Source organism: Chrysochloris asiatica, unplaced genomic scaffold, assembly GCF_000296735.1.
Source record: "Chrysochloris asiatica unplaced genomic scaffold, ChrAsi1.0 scaffold00122, whole genome shotgun sequence".
Classification (NCBI taxonomy): Eukaryota; Metazoa; Chordata; class Mammalia; order Afrosoricida; family Chrysochloridae; genus Chrysochloris; species Chrysochloris asiatica.
This window is the reverse complement of record NW_006408640.1, coordinates 2,208,472-2,233,215: the sequence shown is the minus strand read 5'-3', so window position 1 is coordinate 2,233,215 and position 24,744 is coordinate 2,208,472. Positions and strand designations below refer to the sequence as shown.

The following is a 24,744-nucleotide window of genomic DNA, read 5'->3' as shown; positions in this document are numbered from 1 at the left end:
GTTTCCAGAAGTGAAAGGAGTAAGGTAAAGAGAGCCAGAGAAGAAGAGAGCTGCCACAGCTGCAGCTGGGATCCGACTGAACCCCTATTACTTTTTATAGTCCTTTGGATATTTTTATTACTATACTTATCATTATTTGGTCAAAATCTGTCTTTCCTTTCTAGAGGCAGTGGCAGCTGTGTTTGATCTACTCACCACTGTATCTCTAAGTGTATTGGCTGCAATAGATCTTTATTGATTTTGCATAATTGCATGCTTTCGGCTTTTAAAAAAATAGTATTTGTATTGCTATTATGTTATTTGTATATGTTATTAGCCAAAAGGTGGCACTGCAGGAGAGTAAGTGGATGAGGCCTCAAAACGGTTACTTAACAGTCATTGAATTGGATCCCTCTTTCTTTTCCAGGCTGCAACTTAGTACGTGAAAATAACCAATTCCAAAATTGGTACTTGCTCATATGAGCACCCACATCTCAAATTTCTAAAGAAGACCAACAAGTAGAAATCACCTCATCTTTCTGAGGATACTGTTAACATTTCTAGGACCAGTGAGATAATCCTGATGGATTTTACAGGCACAGCTCAAATTCAAATTAGTCTGAAATATGTACTTATTATCTAATAAATACTTAGTAGGCTACCGACAGGAGTTCTAGTGCAGCGCTGTAGGATAAGCACTGGACTGCTAACCACAAGGTTAAGTGATTCAAACCCACCAGCCACCCCTTGTAAACCTTATGGTGTTGTTGTTAAGTGCATTTGAATGGGTTTTGACTCAGCGACTCCAGATAGGGTTTCTGAGGGGTAGAGGGTGAGTTTGAACCACTGACCTTGTACTTGATAGTTTAGTACTTAGAGGGTTACTATGAGCCAGTACCAACTCAATGGTATCTAACAACAACAACAACAAAAAGACATAGACAAGTTGGTTTTTCTAATTTCAATGGTTGTTGTTGTTGTTGTTGTTGTTGTTGTTAAGTGCCGTCGAGTCTATTCCGACCCATAGTGACCCTGTACAGGGTTTCCTAGGAGCAGCTGGTGAGCTTGAACAGCCAACCTTACAGTTCAAATGGCTTTATAGTCTGGCACATTAACCCATAGCACCACACCAGGATGAATGGTGGTGACTGGTAAATAAAAAAAGGTTGTAAATTTTTTTTTTTTTTTAATTTACTTGCTTTTAATACTATATTTCACTCCTAAATTTGTTCTCTGAATTCAAGTTTCCTTCTGTAAAACTTGTGTCAGAGTTTGATAAGCCTCTTTTGGATAAAATCATGTTAAAACCAGCAGCCTTTTCAAAGGCTTCAGGAGTCAATATAGAGAGAGCAGCTAGACAGCTCCTGAGATAAAAATCTACTCAGAGTGTTGGCCGTGAATAATGAATAATGGTTTTCCATATTTTGGTGTCAGGCACCTGGTGCCTGTGATGCCCAAGGCAAGTCATCAACTTCAACAGAGTGCCCTCCCCCACAAATTCACAACCTTTTCCTTTATATACTTACCTTACACAAAACAAATTGGACATGCTCCTTTATTTTTTATATGAGAGCATTCTTAGCCACTTATGGGTATTTGTGTGTGTAATAGAAGGAAACAAGTAGCAAAAACAATAGTTATAGTCTGCTTTATAGGTAAATTTTTACCTGTGCTCTCAGAAGTCTACAATATCATTGGAAAGATAAGGCACATACACAAGACACTTAGCTAATGATTCAGGACTTCTTGAATAACAAACCAGAAACTTCAGTTTGCTTCAGATTCTGGACCCATTGTTGGCGACCAAAATGACTTACAGGCCTCATAAAATTTTAAGTCTGGGTCTAACCAGACAAAGTCTGCTTATCAACACAGCAGGGAAGGTAGCTTTCCCAAGGTCGCCTGATTCACGGTAAAGGACAGACTTGTAACTATGAAAAACAATAATGACTTGCAGTACCACCCTATATATACTCTGAGATTTGAAATAAACTTTGTCACTTGCCATCAGCTTGTGTCCCTTGCCTGTTCGTTAACCCTTGCCTCTCCTTCGGGAAATCCACACAGTGGTCTGAGTAGGTCTCGGACCCCGATAAGTGGCCCCTATGCCTGTTCGTTAATCCTCGCCTCTCCTTCGGGAAACCCACACAGTGGTCTGAGCAGGTCTCGGACCCGATAACCCATTTAGAACTCAAGGGTGTGTCGTTAAGGCTGTAGTACACACACTTTATGGATGCCCATCTGGAAGTAACATCTAAGGGCCAGGTCTCAGAGACAGTGCAGTGGGAACTATATGAAGGGTTTTGTGCAATTGGATTTTCATCTAGATTGATGTGGTAAGGAGTATATGGTAGATACCTTTTTTTAAAAGAAATATAGAAACACTTGGCATTTTTAGAAATTGTCTTGGTCTTTGGAATTTGGGGACATTCAAAATACATCAGCTGTAAACATTAAATGAACAGATTTTTAAAATTTGTAACCATAGAATGTAGTAGCAAAAAGAAAAGGTTCTCAAGTTTTTTCAAGTTTGAGTGAAAATCTATGGGGACCCTAACTAAAATGATTGCCAAATAAATATTGTACCATATGACACAGTGGCAATAAGAATGAAAATATAGAGATGTCGATATGTAAACTATTATATTTGTGCTTTGTGTAAGGGGAAAACATGCTACCTGTGTTACAGACTTCCTCTTTAAGTTGAGCAGAGGTGCCACTCTCTCCACAGGCTAGATGATGTCCATGGATTTTGGCAGATTTTTCTGGAAGAATAAAACACTAGGTGGACAACTGTAATATCCCTGGGAGGTATTGTTTTTGTAGTTACCATTTGAGAGGATTCACCCCTGAGATCTTTCAGAAGAGCTAAGAAGATATTTGAGAAGATAATAAAGGACATAGCGCTAAATACGACATGGAATTGAAAAGAGCTATTGATTCTATGCTTGCACATTAAACATAATAGAGAAAATTAGCACTTGGGACAAAACTAGTATTTCTGAATGATTTTGTTAAGCAGCCTAGCATTAAAACAAGTTCAAAAGACAGAATCGAAGATAGTCTAAACAAGTGAGATGAAACCCATGCAAGCCATAAGTGATATGCTAAAAACACTTAGGAAGATCTCTCATACCACTGTATTGCAGTTTTTAAGCATATCATGAGAAGCCAGTGCATTTTCTGAGTATCAGAGCAGGTCACTTTGTTTCAGTATAGCAGTTTTATATGTATTGCTGCTAAATGCCATTAAGTTAGTTCTGACTCACAGCCACTCCGTATAGAATTTCTGAAGAGTAGCTGGTGGGTTTGAATCACCAACCTTGTAGTTAGCAGTCCAGTGCTGATCCTACAGCACCACATCAGGACTCATATATATGTATACATATTTGTAGAACCAGTCCTTATTTTATAACAATAATATTCATTGGATCCTTATTATGCACCAGGAACTTCTCTGAGAATTCTTTATAAGCCATGCCTATCTTTAAAGCACTCTGTATTATTGTTGTTAAGTGCCATCAAGTTGGTTCTGACCCATAGTGACCCTATTTCTGAGGAGTGGTTGGTGAGACTGAACCGCCGACCTTGCAGTTCAAACCAGTTTTGCAGCCCAGCGCATTAACCCACAGTGCCATACCAGGTTTTATTACTTTTCCCAATTTATAGATGAAGATAACGAGGCAGAGAAAGTTTCAAAAACTTGATCCTCTGACAAGTACCAATTGTCAAAGTTGTTGTTATGTGTGGTGGAGTCGGTTCCAACTCATAGTGACCTTGTACAGGATTTCTGAGGCTGTAAATCTTTACAGGAGCAGAAAGCCTCATCTTTCTCCTGCAGAACAGCTGGTAGTTTCAAACTGCTGACCTTAAGGCTCGCAGCCCGATTCCTAACTACTGCGCTAACAGAGCTATCAGTAACCACGCTATCAGTAACCAAAGTTACTGATGCTCAATTCAATTCTTCATCACATGCTTTAGCTATCAAATATCAAAATAATATGCTATGAATGTTGTGTATAATTGCTATTTGCTAACTCTTGCACTCTTTGTGGTATTAAACAAGATCTTGCTCAAATTGGGGGTAAAGACTTCTTGGAAACTATTATAAATACATTGACGGCTTTGTGGAGTCATAAAAACAAGCTTATCTGAACAAGCAACAGATTCTGTTGTTCAGATTAAGGGAAATTTGGGGTAAAATAATCTTTGTAAAGACAACGCCACTAGCACTGTTATATGTGTTTGCCAGTCCAATTTTGAAACATTCTTCTAGGAAGGGGGATTGTTTGATGATGTTGATTTTGAAAGACAATGGAATGTCTCCTGAGATATGAATATAGTAACAATGATAGTGGTTTCTACCCTGACTGCATATCTGAGCATCACTTGAGAGCTTTAACAACCATACAGAAGTGACAGCCCCATACCAGGAATTTGCATTTTAGAAAAATCCTCCATATGACTGTAATGTGCAGTTAGGATTGAGAACCCTGCATTAGATGTAGCCCAGACTTCAACATTCCCCCTTGAGGTGATATACCGTAAAAACTCAGAACTAAGCAGTTATACTGAATTCTCTAAAAGTTAAACTGCCAAATTGGGTAAAAATTTGGCAAATAAAGCAAGAAGTAGATTTAGTATAATTTGACGAACTTCTTGTCTAACTTAGGTGTCCAAGATAGTTATTTTGAAGAAATCTTGATGACTGTTAAAATAGAGACTGTACTAAGAACTTGAAAATACACTCAAAATAGAACTGAGGATTCAATATTATTAACAATCTAGAGTGCTTCATGATCTCTTAATTAAGTAAGTCACAAGAACGAATTGATAGTGACAGAGTATCAAAATATAAGACGTCTGGTAAAATGGGTAGCAAAAGTGTCTTCACAAAATTTCAACTGTCTTCAGTCTTCATAAAAAGAAATGGTTCACAGTTTATCTGTGATCACCAAGGTATTTGTGAAGAAGACATTTTGAGCTCAAACCACAAGCTTACTCTCAATCACAAAAACCCCAGAATGTTCACAAAGACAAATTCAATGGCTAAATAGTTCCCATGGTCAGAGAAAGAACTAAATGACATAGTCTTCCTCAGCTAGGAGTCAGGGGTCTCTATATCTTCACCAGAAAACAAGCTAAAGGAAGAACGTTCTCAACTTCAGGACACCCTCTTTCCCCAGAAACACCGGGAGGTGAATAAGGGACAAACAAGAGTTCCACAAACATTATGAAGGGGATGCAGATCTGGACCTTTACATAAATCCTTGGAAAGACCTACGATTTCCCCAGAGCCCAGAGTTGATGCTTCTCTTAAGGTTAACTATAAACCATTAGCCTCTGGTGGATTGCAACTCCTTATTGGATAGAGCTGGGGGAGTCAGTCATTAAGCTCTTGGCTATTAACCAAAAAGTCTGTGGTTTGAACCCACCAATCATGCCACAGGAGAAAGATGTGGCAGCAGAGAGGTGTGGCAGTCTGTTTCCTTAAAGATTTACAGGTTAACTATATGTAGGGTCAATGAACTAGAAGAATGCCCACACCATTTGGCTCAGTCAGTGCAAGAGAAGAGATGGTACATTGGACTGGCGCACAAACTGTCAAGTCCTGGCTACCGGTCACGCCTATGCGCCCTTTCTTGGACAAAAAACGATTTCCCTGCAGGGTGGATTAGTGTGGACACCGTGCGTAACGTGCAAGACACAACCCAGAGGGATGTGGTCCTGTGGGAGCGAGCGGCGCGGGAAAGGTGTACACTAGGGCTGGGAGCCCACTTACAGCGGCCCTGATTCGCCCCTGCAGTGCCCACCCTTGTACCTAGGAGGGCGGGAGGGCGGGGAGGGGGCGGGCTACGGCGCGCGGCTGCGGCGCCTAGGTCCCATTGGCCGGAAGGCTCGCCAGTCACGGAGTCGGGCTCCGAAAGTTTCATTGACTGTAGAAGCGCCCGACCCCTGGCTGCGGCTGCAGAGGGCGAGGCTGCTGGGTATGGCCGGCGACGGCTCATCGGACGGCACTGATATTTTATAATTTTTTTTCATACTTTGAATTGAGGAGGCGAAGGTAGGAGCTGGAGTGTCAGTCCTCGGCGTGCAGTCGAGTCTCGTATCCTGCCCAACTGCGCTCCGATTTTGGCAGTGAAGTACTCGCGCATCGCCCAGGACCAGGGAATGGCTGTGCGCCCTGCGCTGCTCCGCGCCAAGACTCTGAGGCCCAAGGCCGGGGCGCGTACAGGTTAAGCGTCACCGCCGGGAGCCCCGGCGAGGGGCTGTGCTGCAGTCTGCCGGGCGGTGAGGACAGAAGAGACACTTTGTCCTAGGGCGTTTTCCGGAGCCAGCCCTGCGCGGCCTCTGCACGCCCGCCGAAGTCGGCGAGAGCCCCGCCCCACACCCTCCCCTTGCCGCCCAGGCCCCCGAAACTGTGAAGGAGCCTCCGCTGGGCCCAGTCTGCTTCCACTCCATGGGCTGGCCGCGGGCCGCTGGCCACCGGGCCAGGAGACTGCCTAGTGCCCGGTGAGCGCGCCCTCGGGGCAAAGAGTTGCAGCGTGGGGCGATGCCCAGGCAGCTGTTAGGCGCCTAGTCGGAGGCCCTACGCGGTCGTCCGGGCACCAGCATTGGGACCCTCGAGGCTCGCGCGCTGTGCAGACTCTCCGGACTGGCCAGGACTGGCCAACGCGATGGCCTCGGAAGTGGTGTGCGGGCTCATCTTCAGGCTGCTGCTACCCATATGTTTGGCAGTCGGTAAGTCGGTGCGGCGTGGAGGGGTCGGGGGTGACGGTGGAGCGTGCGCTGGTGCTCCCAAGTCCGGTTTTGGGCGTTCTAGTGTCGGAACTACTGTCCACGGTTCCACATCCTGCTTGTTCGCTTCCCTCACGGGGCGCACGCGTCTGGCTGGAGAGACAGAGTCGCCAGGATGGCATACGCTGGGGACTACTTGGGTTTAATTTGAAGTCATACGTGGATTTTCCTTCATGGAATACCGATTTGTGCACAAAGGAAGCAAGCATAGCTAGAAGAGCCCTCCCCAAATACAGTTGTCTCAGTGCCTTCCCCCACCCCGCTTCCTTCCTTGCTCCCCAAGTCCTGGGAAGAACAGCCACTCACAGATAACACAGTGTCTGCAGAAGACCTTGAGGTCCACTTTCCCCACACCTGGTAGCCCAGTTAGTGCCTGCAACTTGCGGTACAAGGAAATAGCTAGCGCGTTTGGGCCTTGGATTTGTGTTTTATAGGCTGATGCTGTAGACTGGCCAAGAGCCAGTCCAGATCCTGGAAGCTCACCCTAGGTGGAGATTTTGGTCAGGAGAGTAGGATTGAGACGGGAGGGGGCAGTAGGTGGAAGCCCCTCCACTCGCAGATCTGCATCTCACTATGAATGGCCCGGTGGGCCTTAGAGGAGCTTTGTCTTGGCCTAGGGACACAGGCAGTCATTCTTGCAGTGAGAGTGCATTCTTTGAGGAGAGTGATGGACAGTGCCTAGCTTCCCTGCTTCCCGTCAGAACTCGGAAAGAACACTTTTATCAAGTGACAGTTATTTTCACAAACAGCTTGCCCATCGCTGAGAAGGCCATGATTTGCAACCTGCCATCTTGCCAGAGTTTGACGACTTAAAAATCATCTATATGCTTTCTTTGCGCGAGAGATGGAAAGGGGGCGCTAGCGTGTCTGTGAGGGTCCATCATGGTTACTGCGCGGAGTATTAGCCAAGTTTTATTAACACTACTAGTGAATGAAGTGCCCACAGGTGTCTGAGCTATAAACTTTGGTGGAAGCTCCTTGAAAGTTCTTCTAGGGAGATCCACTCACTGTGGCAATCAGGTGTCCTCCGGTGCCGCGTGGGCCACTGCATGCTGCTCGTGGCCTTTTCTTCCCAATTTAGATTTTCAGGTAGGACCAGTTTGCAGCAATCCTTTTCCTCCTGGTCACCTGTTTACATGAAGCTGCATGGTCCACAAACCCGGTGTAGCTAGCCGCTTTTCTCTGCCCAGTTAAACTTGCTTACGTTTGCAGAGAAGAAAGGTTTGGGGAAAGCAATTCACGGAAAGCAGCACTGACTGCCTGGGGTTCATCACATTTAAGTCACTTCATGCCCCAGATCAGCGCTGCATCTTGAACGCCTGGCACCTTGCCTGGCACACTTGATCTTTGCTTGGTGAAAGCTACAACCCAGTTAACCAGTGCCTTTTGTGTGAGCTGGTGAAGAAGTGCTTGCAGTGGAGAAAAACATTACTGTGCTGGAAGCCCCGCTCTTCCCTCCCAACAGTCCTCTCCATCCCCTCACCTTACTGCCTCCCAGCCCTCTGCGGGGCAGCGGTTCGCTGGGATTGTAGGAAGAATTGAGCATTGTGGTCACATGGAACCACCTAAATCCACTTTGTTAATTGCATAACTAGATGTAATCCATCTAGTGATCTCGGCGGAAGGTTTGGCTCGTTCAGTCTTCAAACTACCTACTCCCCCTTCCCCCCGCCCCCCCCCACTGTGACACTCCGCGGCTTCTGGGTGTAGGACCCTGCCATTCCAACTCATAAATGGGGGTCTTGACCCCAAAGTCCCTTGGTGTGACTGTGAAGCTCTGCCTAACGAAAAACTGGGCGGGCACCCAGTAGACCTGGTCCATTCTCCCTGGTGTGCGCCCACTGGCAGCCTCAGGGGGATGTGTGTGGGAGTGGGGATGGGTGTGTGTGTGTGTGTGTGTGTGTGTGTGTGCGCGCGCGCGCGTGTGTGTGCGTGCTCCCGGACTTTATTGCTAGTTCTGTTTCCGTGGACTTTGCTAGAAACAGAGCGGGTTCCAATGGTCCAGATGGTAGCTCTGGCCCTCCCACCCTCCTGCCCTCTCAATCCCAGGACATCTTGAGTCAGCCTGCCTGCCGGCCCCGCCCCCAAGTATTCCCAGTCCCCTTTCTGCTTCCGTTTCGTTTCATTCCTTCCGACCAACAGTGAAGCTAACTTGGGACTGTGTATGTGATGGGGGAAGGTAATAGCTGTTAGAGGGAGGTGGTCACTCCATCTAAGCCTATACTGTCTCTTCCTTCACCTTTGTCAGCAGCCTGATTAGCAGAAAACTTGTCTCCCCTCCCTCTTTAGCTGGTGGAGGCAAGGGCTCCTGGGAATACAATCGGACAAGGGACCCATAATATGTTGGCTGCTGTTTAGGAAAGACAGCCCAAGTGCTGATTAATCACTCTCCAGTCACTGAATTGGTAGGGGCCACGGGCTGGATGGATGTGCTCTGCTTTGAGAACTTGATTCTCTTCTACAGGAAGTGGATATTTTCAAGGTTATTGGAAAGTTTTCAGTTCTGCCTACTCCCAAGGTGCTACTAAATCAAATATTCAGGTTTCCCTAATATCCTGGGCATGGAGAAAGCAATGATCTGTTTGCTATTAGAATCGATTTCACATTTTAGTCATCTATTTTTGTATCTGGGCAAGACAGCCTTCAAAGCCAAGCCTTTGCAGAAGCTTGTATATTTCTCCTTTAAACCCATTTGTTTTCTCTTAGCACAATTTTCTGTCCCACCTATCTTTAGTACCTGATCTGAGTTGATTCCTGGGTCAAGATTTTTTTTTTTTTTTTTTTAATGCAAATGCTTCTCACCCAGCCATACTCTTGCTTATTTGTTTGTTTTTCTCTCCTAATGTCTTATCTACAAAAGCAGGTTTGCAAAAGAGGAGGGGAGGCAGCTAGGAGATGTAGACATCCCTAGGTAGCACAATTTGTGTCTGACTGCTAATCTAAAGGTTAGGCTGTTAAAGACCACCCAGTAGTACCTCTGAAGAAATCTACTAGGATTACAGCCAAGAAAACCCTTTGGAGCAATTCTAATCAGTAACACATGGTGTCACAATGAGTCTGAATCAATTCCATGGCAACTAACAACAGGGAGATACTGAAAACCTGATTTGGGTAGAACATAGTAGGGCCAGGATGGGCAGAGGTCATAGTGCCTGATTAGCAATGCTTCCTGTCATGAAGTGACCAGAGTTTAGGGAACAACACAACAGAAAGGCCCATGGTGAACCATACTCGGAAAACCAATTCACTAACTAGTGCTCAGAGAAAATATTACTTAGACTTTGATAATGCAAATCGAGGAATCATCTCTAGAATTCCCTCTAGAGGTAGTTGGATTAAAATATAAGTAAAATACACTAACCTTGTTGAGTATCTTCTCGTACTGCTTCAGCTATCGGCAGTAGGAAGATTCAGCAGTTCAAAGATTCATTTAAAGCATTATAATAACCTTCTTTGCGTTACACCTTATGTAGGTAGATAGTATTAATCACTTATAGGGAAAAAAAGTAAAAGTGAAAAAAAGTGATTTTACACTTAAGGAGGGCTACATTTCAAATCCTCACTCATTTTGCATAATGTTTGGCACCCTGTTGTTGCTCAAAATGGAGACATTGCTATTAACATTATGAAACACAGTAAAAGAACAGGAAAGCATGATGAATACTTCTGTTGAAATTAGCAAACTAGTGGTGGTAAAGTGGATCAAGATGAGACTGATTGGAGTGGTGGGGTTCATATTAAAGCAGTGAAGTTTATCAGTACTTCAGTACTTCCTTAGAACCAAATTATGTAGTAAAAGTTGGTGTGTAGGGCAGGGGAGAATATTTCATTATCAGGATTTTTCTCATCAGTTTTTCCCAATAGTCCATACTTATTTGAGATATGAGTTGCAATGAATCACCAGTGTTTTTTTTTTTTTGTTTTGGGTTCATCTTATCATTGGTCTGCTAACAGCTTTCGACTCCTTTAAAGATTTACAGTCTGAGAAACCCTATGGTACGTTCTTTCCTATATGGCCACTGTGAGTTGGAATTGACTTGATGGCAATGAGTTGTTTGTTTGTTTTTTCACTTTGGTATTGTTATTAATATGTAATTCTGGTATGGCACTGTAGGTTAAGCACAGGACTGCAATGTCTAAGCCACAGATTGGTGGTTTAAACTCATCAGTTACTCCTCGGAAACCCTGTACTGGGTCATTATGAGTCAGAACCAATTCAATGGCATTTAATAACAACAACACCATACCATGTTGTAGTGCATAATTCACTGATGTCATTCTGAGATGTTTATATTGCAGATGGTCAATGCTGTGATTTATAAAGAAGGTCTGTTGCCATTGTTGTTAGGTGCTGTAAAGTTGGTTCTGACTCATAGAGACCCTATGCCTGGTGCTGCACACAATTATTGTTATATTTGAAACCATTGTTACTACCACCATGTAAGTTCATCTTGTTTGTAGGTCTTCATTTTTTAACTGATCCTGTACTTCACCAGGCATGATGTCTCTCTCCAGGGAATGGTCCCTTGTGATAATATGTGCAAAGTACAAGAAAGTAAGTCTCACCATCCCTGCTTCTAAGGAGCATTCTGGCTGTACTTCTTCCAAGACAGATTTGTTTGTTCTTTTAGCAGTCCATGATGCTTTTAATATTCTTCACCAACGTCATCATTCATCATTCAAATGCATTGATTTTTCTAATGTATTTTTTATTTTTTGTTCAACTTCCACATGCATATAAGGTGATTCAAAATACCATAACTTGGGTCAGGTGTAATTAGTCCTCAAACTGACATCTTTGCCCTTGAACATTTTAAAGACGTCTTTTGTAGCAGATCTACCTAATACAATATGTCCTTTGATTTCTGATTGCTGCTTCCATGAGCATTGATTATGAATCCTCGCAAATATGACTTACATATGTACTGATAATAAAAGGCATTAAAATGAGTTATTTTAATTATTAATTTATGATGGAGTCATTGGAGTGGACCTCATTCTAAATCAAGGACTACCTGTCTATCTGTACTTTTAGTATTCTGATCAAATGCTTTCCTTAAAACTGTACTGGCCGAGCTTTCTTGTGTCTTCCTGACACTTGTTGTTTTTAGGTGCTGCAGAGTCAGTTCCTATCTATACTGACCCTGTCTGTGTACAACAGATTGAAACTGCCCAGTCCTGTACCACTGTCACAATAATTGCTATGTTTGAGCCCATTGTTGCAGTCACTGAATCAATCCATCTTATTGAGGGTATTCTTCTTTTTTGCTGACCCTGCACTTTACCAAGCAGGGACTGATTTTTCCTGATAACATCCGAAGTACACAAGACAAAGTCTTGGTATCTTCCTTTCTAAGGAAAATTATAGTGCTACTTTACACTATACCATAATTTTCATACTTTTTATGCAATATGATTTTATTTTGTTTTGCTTTACATGGGCATTTAATTTTTGGGTACTTAAGTTCTTAACAGTTAACTGAATATGATGTAATATAGTAACTGAATAATTAAAAAAATAAATACAACAGTATGAATTTACCTAGATATTTGATTAAGAACAATATGATGATCCAGTGTTTATAATGTAAAACATTAGATTTCATGAGATTTGTAGATTTAAGCCTTTGTTTTCAGGACACAGAATCAGATAATCAAAATGAATTTCCCCCTGAATTGTGCTGTAATAAAAACATTTTAAGAATCTTTTATTGTCAGTATCTTGGATTATCACATTCATGAAAACCTCAGCTTGGCCTTTTAGACTTATCTAGGAGTACTGATATGGCACTGTAGGATAAGCACTCAACCACAAGGGCAGTTTGAACTGCAAGGCTGACAATTCAAACTCACCAGCAGCTCCTTGGAAACACTATACAGGGTTAATATGAGTCAGAACCAACTGGATGGTACTTAACAGGGTCACTATGACTCAGAGCTGACTCAGTGATACTTAACAACAACAATATATGAGTTACTAGTTTAAATGAATATTTTTATGACTTCTGCAGGATATACACTTTTATTTGACTTGTGTTAGCACACAGGATGATAGTTTTCTGATTAATACATTGCCTACTATTGTTGAACTCTGTGATTATAATTCTGTATTACACTAGGATAGCATGGATGAACATATATAAACTTTTTTGTGTGTATGAATTTGCAAATTTCAAATACATTAAAATTTTTTAAAAAAATGTTTTATTTGAATTATATGATAGTTTACATGGGAGAACATTAGTTTTACATTCATTCTATCATATATTGTTTCATTGCCATGGTTCCAATCCCTTCCATGCATCATCAACCAACCAAAGGGTATACCCTGCAAGCCTGTCCCCTACACTACCTACACGCATCCCCCCACACACCCCAGTCTTCAGCACACAGTGGCTCTCCCTCTCTGGATCTCAAGTCCCCAGCTGCTCCATCTCTCCACGTCATCGTCTCTGCCTCCATTTCAGGCATCGCCGCTTCTCTGGGTAGGGTCCCGCTCTCAGCTCTTCTTCGTTGATGGTCCTAGAGACCTCTGCTCCTAGACTGGAAAGTTAATCACTCCCTCCCTTGCTATAAAATGTCTGCCTTTACATTTCCAACCCTCACAATCAGTCCTGATAACAATTATTCACTATTGCATCACAAGAGACCCGTCTGCATTTCATTTCATCAACTCTGCCTAGACAGATTGGGTACTACTCACTGGAGATTCTTCCTTCCTCCAGGCCCCCTGGGTCTAGGTTACCTCTTGAAAGCTTGTAAGACAGTCACTTCTTGCCTTTGTAGCCTCCCCCCACCAACACACACACACACTTTGAGTAGCCAATGTCCAAGTTGCCCATCCTTGTCTTCTCTGTGTGTGGAGGGGGTGGGAATGATTCTTGCTGTAAGGATTTGTTCCCTCTTTTGAGCTACTGCATCCATAGGTGTAGGTCAAGTTCATCAAATTGTGTCTAATTACTCTTTTTTTCCTCTTCTTTCTTCTTCTGGTTGAGCTCTGATTATCCAATCATTGAAATCGGGTCAAGTGGGTATTATCTGCAAGTGTGGGTGTTCTTGTGCATATGCCCTCTCTTTTTATCAGCTGCACACTTCCCTCTCCACATTGTAGGGCTTAGCTTGCCACTTCATTGCTGTTTTTCCCTTACTCCCCTTATTGGTGACGAGCGTGGTCACCAATCAGAGCGTGTATTCCCATTGAGTCTTATTCTTGGAAGGGGGTTTGCACTGAGGGGACCCAACCACTTGCCTTGCTGTTTCCTGGGCAAGCAACTTGTTCGTTCTTGTAGTAACACTCCATCTGCCTCTATTGTTTTGTATTTTTCCTGTAGGTCTTTCTTTCGAGAAGTAGCTTCTGTTCTTCTAGCCATTCCAGGCTGGTCTGCTCGTCCTTTCAAGTGGAAATTTCCCATATCTGGAGATCTGGATGTGGTTCATACTTCTACCTATAGTCTTATGTATTGCAGAGGCTCCGCAGGAAGCCTCCTTCACTGGGCATGTTGTAGTTCCATTTTAGGTATTCCAATCAGTTATAGGCAGAAGATGGACTTAGAAGTTTTCTGTGGTGATATTTCTGACTATTCCTTTCTCTCCCCCTCCAGTGTCTATTTTATATTATAATGCAAGGAAAACCAAGATTCAAAAGACAGCCAAGCATCTTAACATTATTCCCCGCTTTTCTCCATTCCAACCATGTCTTAATCTCTGTATCCCAGAGCCCTGTAGTTCCAAGGTTGTGCATATATCATTCTTTACCTCTGTCCTACTTAGCCCGTTCAAACATGCCTAATTGTTCTTCCATCTACTTTGTTCTTCCATTCCCCTCTCCCTTCTTGTATATTGCCCCCCTCCCTAGCACCCAAACTTTCCTGTGTCTAATCCCTGCCCTGTACTCCACCTTCTCCTGCCTCCCCTCGCCCACCCCCAACATCCCAACAATCAACATAGAATTCTCCCCACCCACCTTTAGTATGGTTCTTTTTCTTAGTCTTTTACAGTAGTGGTCCTATGTAGTATCAAATACATTTTATAAGAGAATGGATTTGGTACATCTAAGTGGCTATTTCTCATACTAGATCTGAAGGCACTCAAAATACGCAGTAGCTGCAAAAATGCACTTGAATAGACCAAAGATTGGGAAGATAGCTCAGACTGAGCAACATTTGTTCTGTTGTACAAGGAGGCACCATGAGCCAGCACCCACTGGGGGACAACTAAGAGCAACAATGGGGAAGATGTTTCTGTTGCTGTGACAGAGGAGGGGTGAATGGATATTAGCATGTAGCTGTCAGTCTTCTGAGTCATGGTGTGGCACTGTAGGATAAGCACTGGAATGCTAACTACCAGGTTGGTGGTTCAAACCCATTAGTCTATCCTCAGAAATCTTATACAGGGTCACTATGAGTCAGAACCAATTTGATGGCACTTAACAATAACATCTGTATTCTAGAAAAGAAGTATAGGTAACTTAACATGTCGTAATGTGAACATGGACAGTATGGTTCAAAGTACACTGCAGTGTTTTTTAATAAGAATGTTACTTAGATGTCTAAGAATTTGTATTTATAGCTCTTAGAGTGTTCTCTTTAGACAACAGTGGCACTCCTATGTTGAAGTCACATTCAAAGGATACTTTAGGAGGCAGTATAGGACAATGATTGATTAAGACAATGAATTTGAAGACCATACCTAGTTAAAAACCTGGTGATATTACTTGGTATTTGTGTGATCATTGGAAAAGTTAGTTATCAAAGCCTCAGTTTCTTGTTCTGTAAATTAGGATAGTAATTGTACATATCTCATAGAGTTGAGGATCAAATGATAATATGTTGAATGCTTAGCACACAGTATGCAAACATCATTTAAAACAGCTCTTAGATGAGTAATGTTTGAAAAGTGCTCCAAATTTTAAAATATAATGTCTTAACTCATACTTAACAATTTTCATTTCACCTCTCTCATACCCTTTCTTTGTGTAACAAGTATTTTCACTTAAAGTCTCCATATTTGTGGAAAATTGAGATAGATTAGTCTCCATAGATTAGTATAAACTAGATTATATAGCTAGTTCACGTAGTTGGGAAAGAATGGACATTCCTGGCATGGCACTGTGGGCTAATGCACTGGACTGCAAGGTCGGTTTGAACTGCAAGGTTGGCATTTCAAGCTTGCCAGCTGCTCTTTGGGAACTCTAAAGAAGGTCATGATGAATTGGAACCAACTCTATAGCACTTAGCAGCAGCATCAGGGAGAGATTGTTGTTAATAGTGCATGCAGGTCTGATTTGTTGCCCAGGAATTTTTAAGGAGGTCGTAATGGTTTTTCATCATACTTATTCCGTCTGTATGCTGAGGAAATAATCTAAGAAACTGGACTATATGAAAAAGAATGTGGTAGCAGGATTGGAGGAAAACTCAGTAACAGTCTGTGATATGCAGAAGACACACCTTGCTTGCTGAAAAAATGAAGAGGACTTGAAACACTTACTGATGAGGATCGAGGAATACAGCCTTCAGAATGGATTACAACTCAATGTAAAACAAAAACAAAACCAAAATATCACAACTTGACCAATAAATAACATCATGGTAAACACAAAAAGTATTGAAGTTGTCTAAGGAGTGTCAATTCATCAGAAAATAATTGATGCATTTGAATTATACTGTTAGGGAAGAATATTAAAAATACCATGGACTGCCAGATGAGCAAATAAATCTGTTTTGGAAAAAGCACAGCCAGAGTATTCCTTGGAAGCCAGGATGGTGAGACTTTATCTCTCATACTTTGGACATGTTATCAGGAGGGCTCAGTCCCTGTAGAAGGACAGTATGCATGGTAAAGTGGGGGGTCAGTGAAGAAGACGGGGACCCCAAAAGACCTGGAGATCTACAGCCTTGGAAACCCTATAAGGCTGTTCTACTCTGTCCTACAGCGTTACTATACATTGGAATCTACTTCAACCACAACAACAATATCACTGAAAAGAAAGTGTGAAGAAGAATTGCCTTATTCAAACTGTGTTGTAGTACTGATGAAGAATATTGACTATACCATGGACTGCCAGACCAAATAAATTAGTCTTAGTAGAAGTATAGCCCAAGTGCTCCTTTAAAGCAAGGGGGCAAGACTTTGTTACTTTGAACATGTTATTGGAGGGACCAGTTGCTAAAGAAGTACATCATGCTTGGTAAAATAGAGAGTCAGCAAACAAACAGAAAGGAAAATCCTAAATGAGATGAATTGACACAGTGGCTGCAACAATGGGCTCAAATATAGCAGCAATTGTGAATATGACACAGGACCGGACAATATTTCCTGCTGTTGTTATACAGAAGTTCACCATGAGTTGGAACCAACACAAAGGCACCTTAGACACCAAACAATATCACTGGGCTTTTAGGGGTTTGCCAAGAAGAGTTCAAATTCAGAAAGTAGCACATATTCCTCCTAAGAGCTAACTCTATATGCAAGAACCAGAAAACATAAATTCTTTATTTTCTTCCTCCATATTGCATTCCGTGGTTTTCCACAGCCAACAGGAAATACAGTATCTTGAATAAGAGCTATAAAGCTAGATTGTTCAGGTACAGATCTTGGCCTGCCATGTGCTACCTTGATGGAGGTATTGAGGTTTACTCTTCTGTATTTATGTTATGTGTGAAATGAGTTGATAGCTCACAGGATTGTGGCAGGGTTTAGATGACAATATTGGTAAACATACTTGGACCAGTCAGTGCCTGACATATGGTAACTACTCAATAAATGTTAGCTCTTATTGTTAGTTTTATATTCAGAATTTAGGCAGTTACTGGTAGCGTAGTGGTTACGAATCGGGCTGCGAACCTTAAGGCCAACAGTTCGAAACTACCAGCCACTCCGCGGGAGAAAGATGAGGCATTCTGCTCCCGTAAAGATTTACAGCCTCGGAAACCCTGTACAGGGTCGCTATGGGTCGGAACCGACTCGACGGCACTAAACAACAACAACAACATTGATCAAATAAAATGTGTTGCTGAGCTGGAGCAAAGTTTCTTTGATCAGACTGTTTCAGGTTACAACGCACTTACAAGGGAACTTTTGGAACTCTACCTATTTAGTAAGTTGAGGACTATCTTATCCTACCATCAGATACACATAATTTTTTCTTTCTTCTTTTAAACAATGTGGATTCTAAGACCTCTTCCTTCCTGTGAGGCTCCTTCAGAGGCTGCGGAACTATTTCTTTTGTGTTCTCATGACATGCTGCTCTTACTTATCAAACTGTTTTGTACTTATGAGCTTTCTCTTCCTTTCTATGTTATAAATTTGCAAGTTCAGGGACTCTGTAGAATTATTTTTCATATCCCCAGCTTATGCCTAATGTCTAGCAAGTAGCTTAAAACATTTTTTTTTTTAATTAGGTTTTTCTAACCACAAAGATCATGTGTAATCACACACTTCAACTATCTAGTATATGGCTACAATATTCACCAAGCACTGACAAACAAGTTGCTGATGGATTATTCGCACAATTCATTGACTCAATTTTTTTCTCTTGACTATCTCAAGAGTCTGAAAGACGTTTGGCATAGCTTTCTATAGCTATTGATTTTTCACATCTAAAATATAATTTTAGATATGAATATAAAATTCTTAACAGTCTAGTTTCTATTCTCTGTTACTTTCCTAAGTGTGAATTTTATTAAGAAGCCCACTTAATAACTTTTACTTGCTCTGCAGTGAACTGAAAAGGAAAAATCCAGTGGACAATGGTCAAACTTGACTGGGGCATTATCTTTGAAGTGCATATTATATGAAAAAAACATTTTCAGCTCTACTGGAACCACACAAATTGATCTATTTTCCACTGTGGTCAAATCTACTAGGTCATCAGTTTTGGCTATTGGTGCGAAAAAGGAAGAAAGACTGAGACCCTGAACCAGCTGATGATTTTGAACTAAAGCACCATGAATGTTCATTGTACATATTGCAGAATAACTTGAGAATCACATAGTACCTACAGTTCTTTGTCCCTTGTGTTCCCATTACCACACCTTCCTGTTAACAGCATTCTTTTCAGACACTGTAAATAAGTAGGTATCTCTGCTGGAAAAGCTAAGCAGTGAATGTGTTGGAAAGGGCCCTGGTCTAAAGGCCCAACACACAGGTCCTGTTAATAATGAGCTATGTGACTGCCAAGTCAAGGAAACTCTGTACCCCTTGATTATATCATCTGTAAAACAAGGACGGTGTTCAAGAATAAGAAATACTCTCCTGTTACATAGTCTATAATAGTCTATAATTCTCACAGCAATATTTCTGCACATTAAAAAAAATATTATTAGAAATTACGACTATAGAGCACACACCAGAATTTATATGTCTAAGCTCTGGTGTCTTAATAACCACCATACTTATATTATTTTGAATTTGCCTTCGAAGACTATTTAGAAGCTGTTGAAGAAATAAATTTTTATCATATTATATACTTGGTTGAAGATTTTTCTGAACAACTGACTATAAAGGAGAAACATTCTACTTTAGACTTTGCAAACCTACTATTTCTGTGATTCTTTCTCCCCTCCTCCTGATAGAAATCACACGTCTATTTCTATCACCAATGGTAAGAATGGTGGTGGTGTTTGGTAGTGTGCTGTGGATTCGGTTCCAACTCATAGAGACCCTGTATAGGGTTTCTGAGGCTGCAAATCTTTTATGGGAGCAGAAAGCCTCATATTTCTCCTGCAGAACAGCTGGTAGTTTTGAACTGCTGACCTTGAGGTTAGCAGCCCGACTCGTAACCACTACGCTACCAGAGCTCCTTAGTGGTAAGAATAAGAACAATAAAATGTGTTGTCAGTTTGTTTTAGAACTAGCCATATATAGTTTTGCAGAAATAAAGAAATTCTGCCATCCATGGTTTATGATCAGACATACTTATGAATAAAAATCCAAAATACAAATAGATACTAATCAAAGTTAAACCATCAAGCAGAAATCAGAAAAAGGTAATTTCAGTAAAATTAAATTTATCATAAAGTACAATATGTCAGTGACATTGTGGACCTTATGGGATTTTAGGAGTCCTGGTATGGCTCTGTGGTTTAATGCACTGGACTGGAAAGTCAATTTGAATTTCAAGCTCCGCGGTTCAAACTCATCAACTGCTCTTCAGAAACCCTATATAGGGTTCGTATGAATCAGAACCGACTTGAAGGCACTTAACAACAACAACAACAACATGGGATCTTAGTTGGACAATTCTTAGTCCATAAAAGGACAAAGGAGGCACAAAAGGACAAATATTGTATAAGACCATTATTATAAAAGCTTAAGAAAAGATACCCCACTAAAAGGGGAAAAAAAAAAAAAAAAGACACAGGAGGGCACAGAGCTTCAAGTGTAGAGTCCGTGGGGGGGTGGGGGGGAGCCCATATCACCTTTGGTAAGTGTTCCTCTCACATGTGGTCTAAGCTTCCAGTATTTCAAAACTGCCTTTTCTCTTTCTCTTCCTCTCTCGCTTTCCCTGCTTCACTAAAGATTCCTGCCTTAAGTTGGCCTTGGGGCCCAATGTCAGTTTAGCTGGTAAGCCAGGAAGGATTCTGAGCTAGAGCTAGGATCCCTCTCCCCATGCCAGACAAAGTAACACACAGAGTGTCTGGTGGTCCATTTCCAGGCAGGAGAGAAGATCGTTGTTGTTAAAATGCCATTGAGTCAGTTCCGACTCATAGCAACCCTGTATAGAGTTTCCAAGGAGTGACTGGTGAATTTGAACCGATCTTGTATTTAGTGCATTATCCCACAGCACCACACCTGGGACTTATTTCTTACAAGCCAGTATTTTATAGAAAACTCCAACACCTAGAACTTTGAATAAGAACCACAGAATTCTTTCACCATAATTTTCAAAGCCTCGTTTTTGATATTACATTGCCTTTTTTGACCCATTGTCTAAAGCCCCTCATCTTACTCACTGGAATGGATTAATGCTTACTTCTTGACCTTTTCAAACATTGAAATCATCCTCAAAGTACAGTTGTTTCCACTATAGAGGCTATAGGAAAGATGTGGCAGAGGCAAAAATGTCATTTTAAAAATTGGATATCAAAATAGTTTGAGGAATTACTTTGTGAGTAAGTATCTTCCCCAAATTGTAATTTAGAATTACTGTTGTGATTGTGATTTATTCTTTGTCCCAATGGATCCATACTTAGATTTGTATTTTAGATCTAGTTCTGGGTATCTTAAATGCAGTGCTGTCCTCCCAAGAAAAACCGTGTTTCAAATATTCTTGCAATTAGGAGCCCCACTTTAATACTATTTTATAAATTTGAATATGCATACTGTGGTTTGTTTGTTTGTTTTAACTGGAACATAGACATATGGCTTTAATAGTCTATTGGTAATTTCATTTCTTTACGGCCTTTTTTGACCATTCTCTGATTTTGACCAAGTTTTTCAGTCTCCTCCTCCTTCTTAATATCTATATCTATTTCCCAGAATTCAGTCAGATATGCAGAAACCCAAGACTTCTGTTTCCTGATGCCCGTTTTTGCTGTCTTTAAATAGCACTGGCTTTTGTTTACTCCAATGTCAAAGGAAATTCATGTGTACTTTTAGTTGACTCATATCTTTTCGTCGTTTTTGGCATTATTGCTTTCTAGGTGTCTCTTCAGGCTAGTGTCCAAAAAAAGTTAGGCACATTTAAAAAAAATCTTAGTTTGAAATTCTCCAAATATTACCACTTAAACTGCCCACCACAATTAATCCTGGTTCATCTGTTGGTATTTCATCTCCATTTCTGTTCTTAATAAAAACATAAGAAAATAATTCTTTTGGTTACTTAATTTCTTCTTTCTCCTTAAAAATTAAGCAAAATCAGGAAACTTAAAGGAGGGGTTTCGGGATTATCTTTGTTCTCTGTGGCTTAGCCCTGATCCTTCTTCAGGGAACAGATTTCCATGTTCCTCCAGTCTTCATTAGACAATCCATAGCCCCTATTCAGCACAGTTTGGCTGTAGTGTGAAGGAACTCAGTGAGTCCTAGAATTCTTGTTCCCAATCAGACGATTACCATTGGTTCTTCTTGAAAGATGTTTCTCATTTATTCTCTAATTCATGCATATATAATTCTAGCAAAAGTAATTTAGTTGTTGTTGATAAGTGCCATTTAGTTGGTTCTGACCCATAATGATTCTGTATAGGGTTTCCGAAGAGAATCTGGTAGGCTTGAACCACTGATCTTGTGAGTAGCAGTTTAGTGCTCTAATTAGGTTGTAGTTGTTGTTAAACATCTCAATCACTTAACACCACATTTATTCTGTTTTCTTGTTATTGTTTCTTGCATAAGTGAGTCCAAAGTGAATATACAGTTTGTTTTGTTACCAACATTTTCATCTAGAAAGAGTTATAGATATACATCTGACATCTGACCACAAATAAAAGGCATGGAAGTCTCTCATGCGCTAAAAGTTTACATGGGTATAGACTGTAAGTGTTAGAGAGTTTCCACCATGAGCCAATCCTAGATAAACATGTAAAGTGCCAAATATTGTTCAGTACCTTCTCCCTCCTCTTTTCTTACCCTATAGTAAGTAATCTACTTTTGTATCTTCTTCTCTTGCCTGTTTTTTCCTCTAGTGTGCTGATAACTACCCCAGGGAGATTGAGGGGCCTGAAGAGAAGAGCATGTTTCTCCAGGACAACTTAGTCAGGACAAGTTTCAGGCATAACACTGAAGACAAGTTGAAGTTACTGAGCTTCTCTGAGCTTCAACTATCCTACCTGAAAAACAGTACTGCTGCTATAATGAAAATGTCACAAGTGGGAGGCTTTAAGGAATATATATTTATTTTCTCACAGTTCAAGAGGCTAGAATCTGAATTCAGCATGTGGTTCCAGTGGGGTATTGATCTGTTTCAGCTTCTAGTAGCTGGCCATCATTGGAGTTCTCAGACTTGAGTTCATCTGCCTCTGTGAATATCAGATAACACCTGTCTCTGCTTGTGCTGCTCCTTATAACTCATAAGTGATTAAGATTTAGATGCACCCTATGTTGACTACGATATGCAGATGATGCAGCCTTCCTTGCTGGAAGCGAGAAGGATAGAGGTAAACCTGCGATACGCAGATGATCTACTGTATATCTATAGATGAGGATAGAGGTAAACCTGTGATATGCAGATGATGCAATACTCCTTGCTGGAAGTCAGGAGGACTTGAACATTTTAATGAAGATAAAAGACTACATACAGCCTCACTATGGATTGCACCTCAATGTAAAGAAAAAGAAAATCCTCCTCACTTGACAATAAATGACATAGTGATAAATGGAGAAAAGATTGAAGTTGTCAAAGACTTCATACTACTTGAATCCACAATCAACACTCATGGAAGCATCAGTCAAGAAATCAAATGATGTGGGGCTCTAATGCATGGGACAAATCACTAAAAAAGCACACACACAGTAGAAGGAAAAAAAAACAAAACAACAAATAGATTACTGGGACCTCTTAAAAATTAGACACTTATGTGCCTCAAAAGATTTCACTAAGAATAAAATGATTACCCACAGACTTGGAAAAATTTTTTGCAAGACATATCAGACAATGAACTAACTAATCTCTAGTATTTATAGAAAACTATAAAAGCTCTATAAGAAAAACACAACCCCATTAAAAAATGGCAGAGGACATGAACAGACACTTCACCGAAAAAGACATTCAGGCTGCCAATGAACATATGAAGAAATGTTCTTGATCACTAGCCATTAGAGAGATGCAATTCAAAACAATGAGATGTCATCTCACCCCAGCATTAATAACAAAGTTCCAAAACACAGAAAACAAAAAATTCTAGTGAGGGTGTGAAGAGACTGGGACCCTCCTACATTGCTGGTGGAACTGTAAAATGGTGCAACGACTGTGGAAAATGGTACGGTGCTTCCTCAAAAAGTTGAAAGTAGAAATACTGTATGACCCAGCAATCCCTTTACTTGAGATATATCAACAAGATACGACACAAGTAGATATATGCACATTGATGTTCATTGCAGCACTATTAACAACAACAAAAATATAGAGACAGCCTAAATGTCCATCAGTGGAAGAATAGATAAACTATATTACATAATCACAATGGAATATTATGCAATGTTGAAGAATAATGTCAAATCTGTGAAATACCTCATAACATGCATGAACCTGGAGGATATTATGCTGAGTAAAATTAATCACTAAACGATGAATACTGTATGCAACCACTATAGTAAAAACTCAAGAAAAGGTTTTCATGGGAGGAAAGGGAGAGTTAGTTATTCATTGGTTAAAGGGTAGACATATGTTAATTTGGATGGCAATGAGGGCAATATATAAGAAGAGGGAGATTGGGAGAAGAATGATGAAGACCTATGAAGACACTTGGAGGTATGCAAGGGTTAAAGAGGATAGAGGTAAATAGTGCCATTCACATAAACCTGGGTAGATACATGGACTACACAGGCTGAATGGGTGTGGAAGGAAGAGTGGGAATATACCCACAAATATATAAGGGTTTGAAAGAGGATATTTGTACATAGATTTTTACCTTTGCTGCAAGCACACCTATGGATGTGATGGAGCATACAGGGGGCAAAATGATGATAACTTCTTAGATATTATCAAACAATTTAATGCAATGAGTTCCATGGTCAGTTGACATAAAACAATCACAAAGATAATGTTCTACATCCTACTTTGAGTAGCTATTGGGATCTTAAAAGCTCATGAGCAGTCATCTGAGTTCTTTCTATGTTTGGAAAAAAGAATGATGAAAATTGAAGATGCTTGGAATCAGCAAATCCAATGGATAATAGAGCAGGTGAACATCCGTCTGCATAACTCTTTTTTTTTTTTTTGTAATGTTTTATTGTGAATTATATGGTAGTTTACATAAGAGAACTTTAGTTTTACATTCATTCCATCGTATATCATCTCATTGCCATGGTTCCAAT

The 24,744-nt window shown here is 40.9% G+C and overlaps 1 protein-coding gene across 1 annotated transcript in view; it reads left to right on the top strand.

The window, feature by feature from the left end:
• Window positions 1–6,656: 6,656 nt before the first annotated feature.
• The window catches only part of PIEZO2 (piezo-type mechanosensitive ion channel component 2), an 861,527-nt gene continuing 843,439 nt past the window's right edge, over window positions 6,657–24,744 (top strand). The window contains exon 1 of the mRNA XM_006868690.1: window positions 6,657–6,720. Coding sequence (XP_006868752.1) covers window positions 6,657–6,720 — 64 coding nt within the window. The remainder of the gene's footprint in view (window positions 6,721–24,744) is intronic.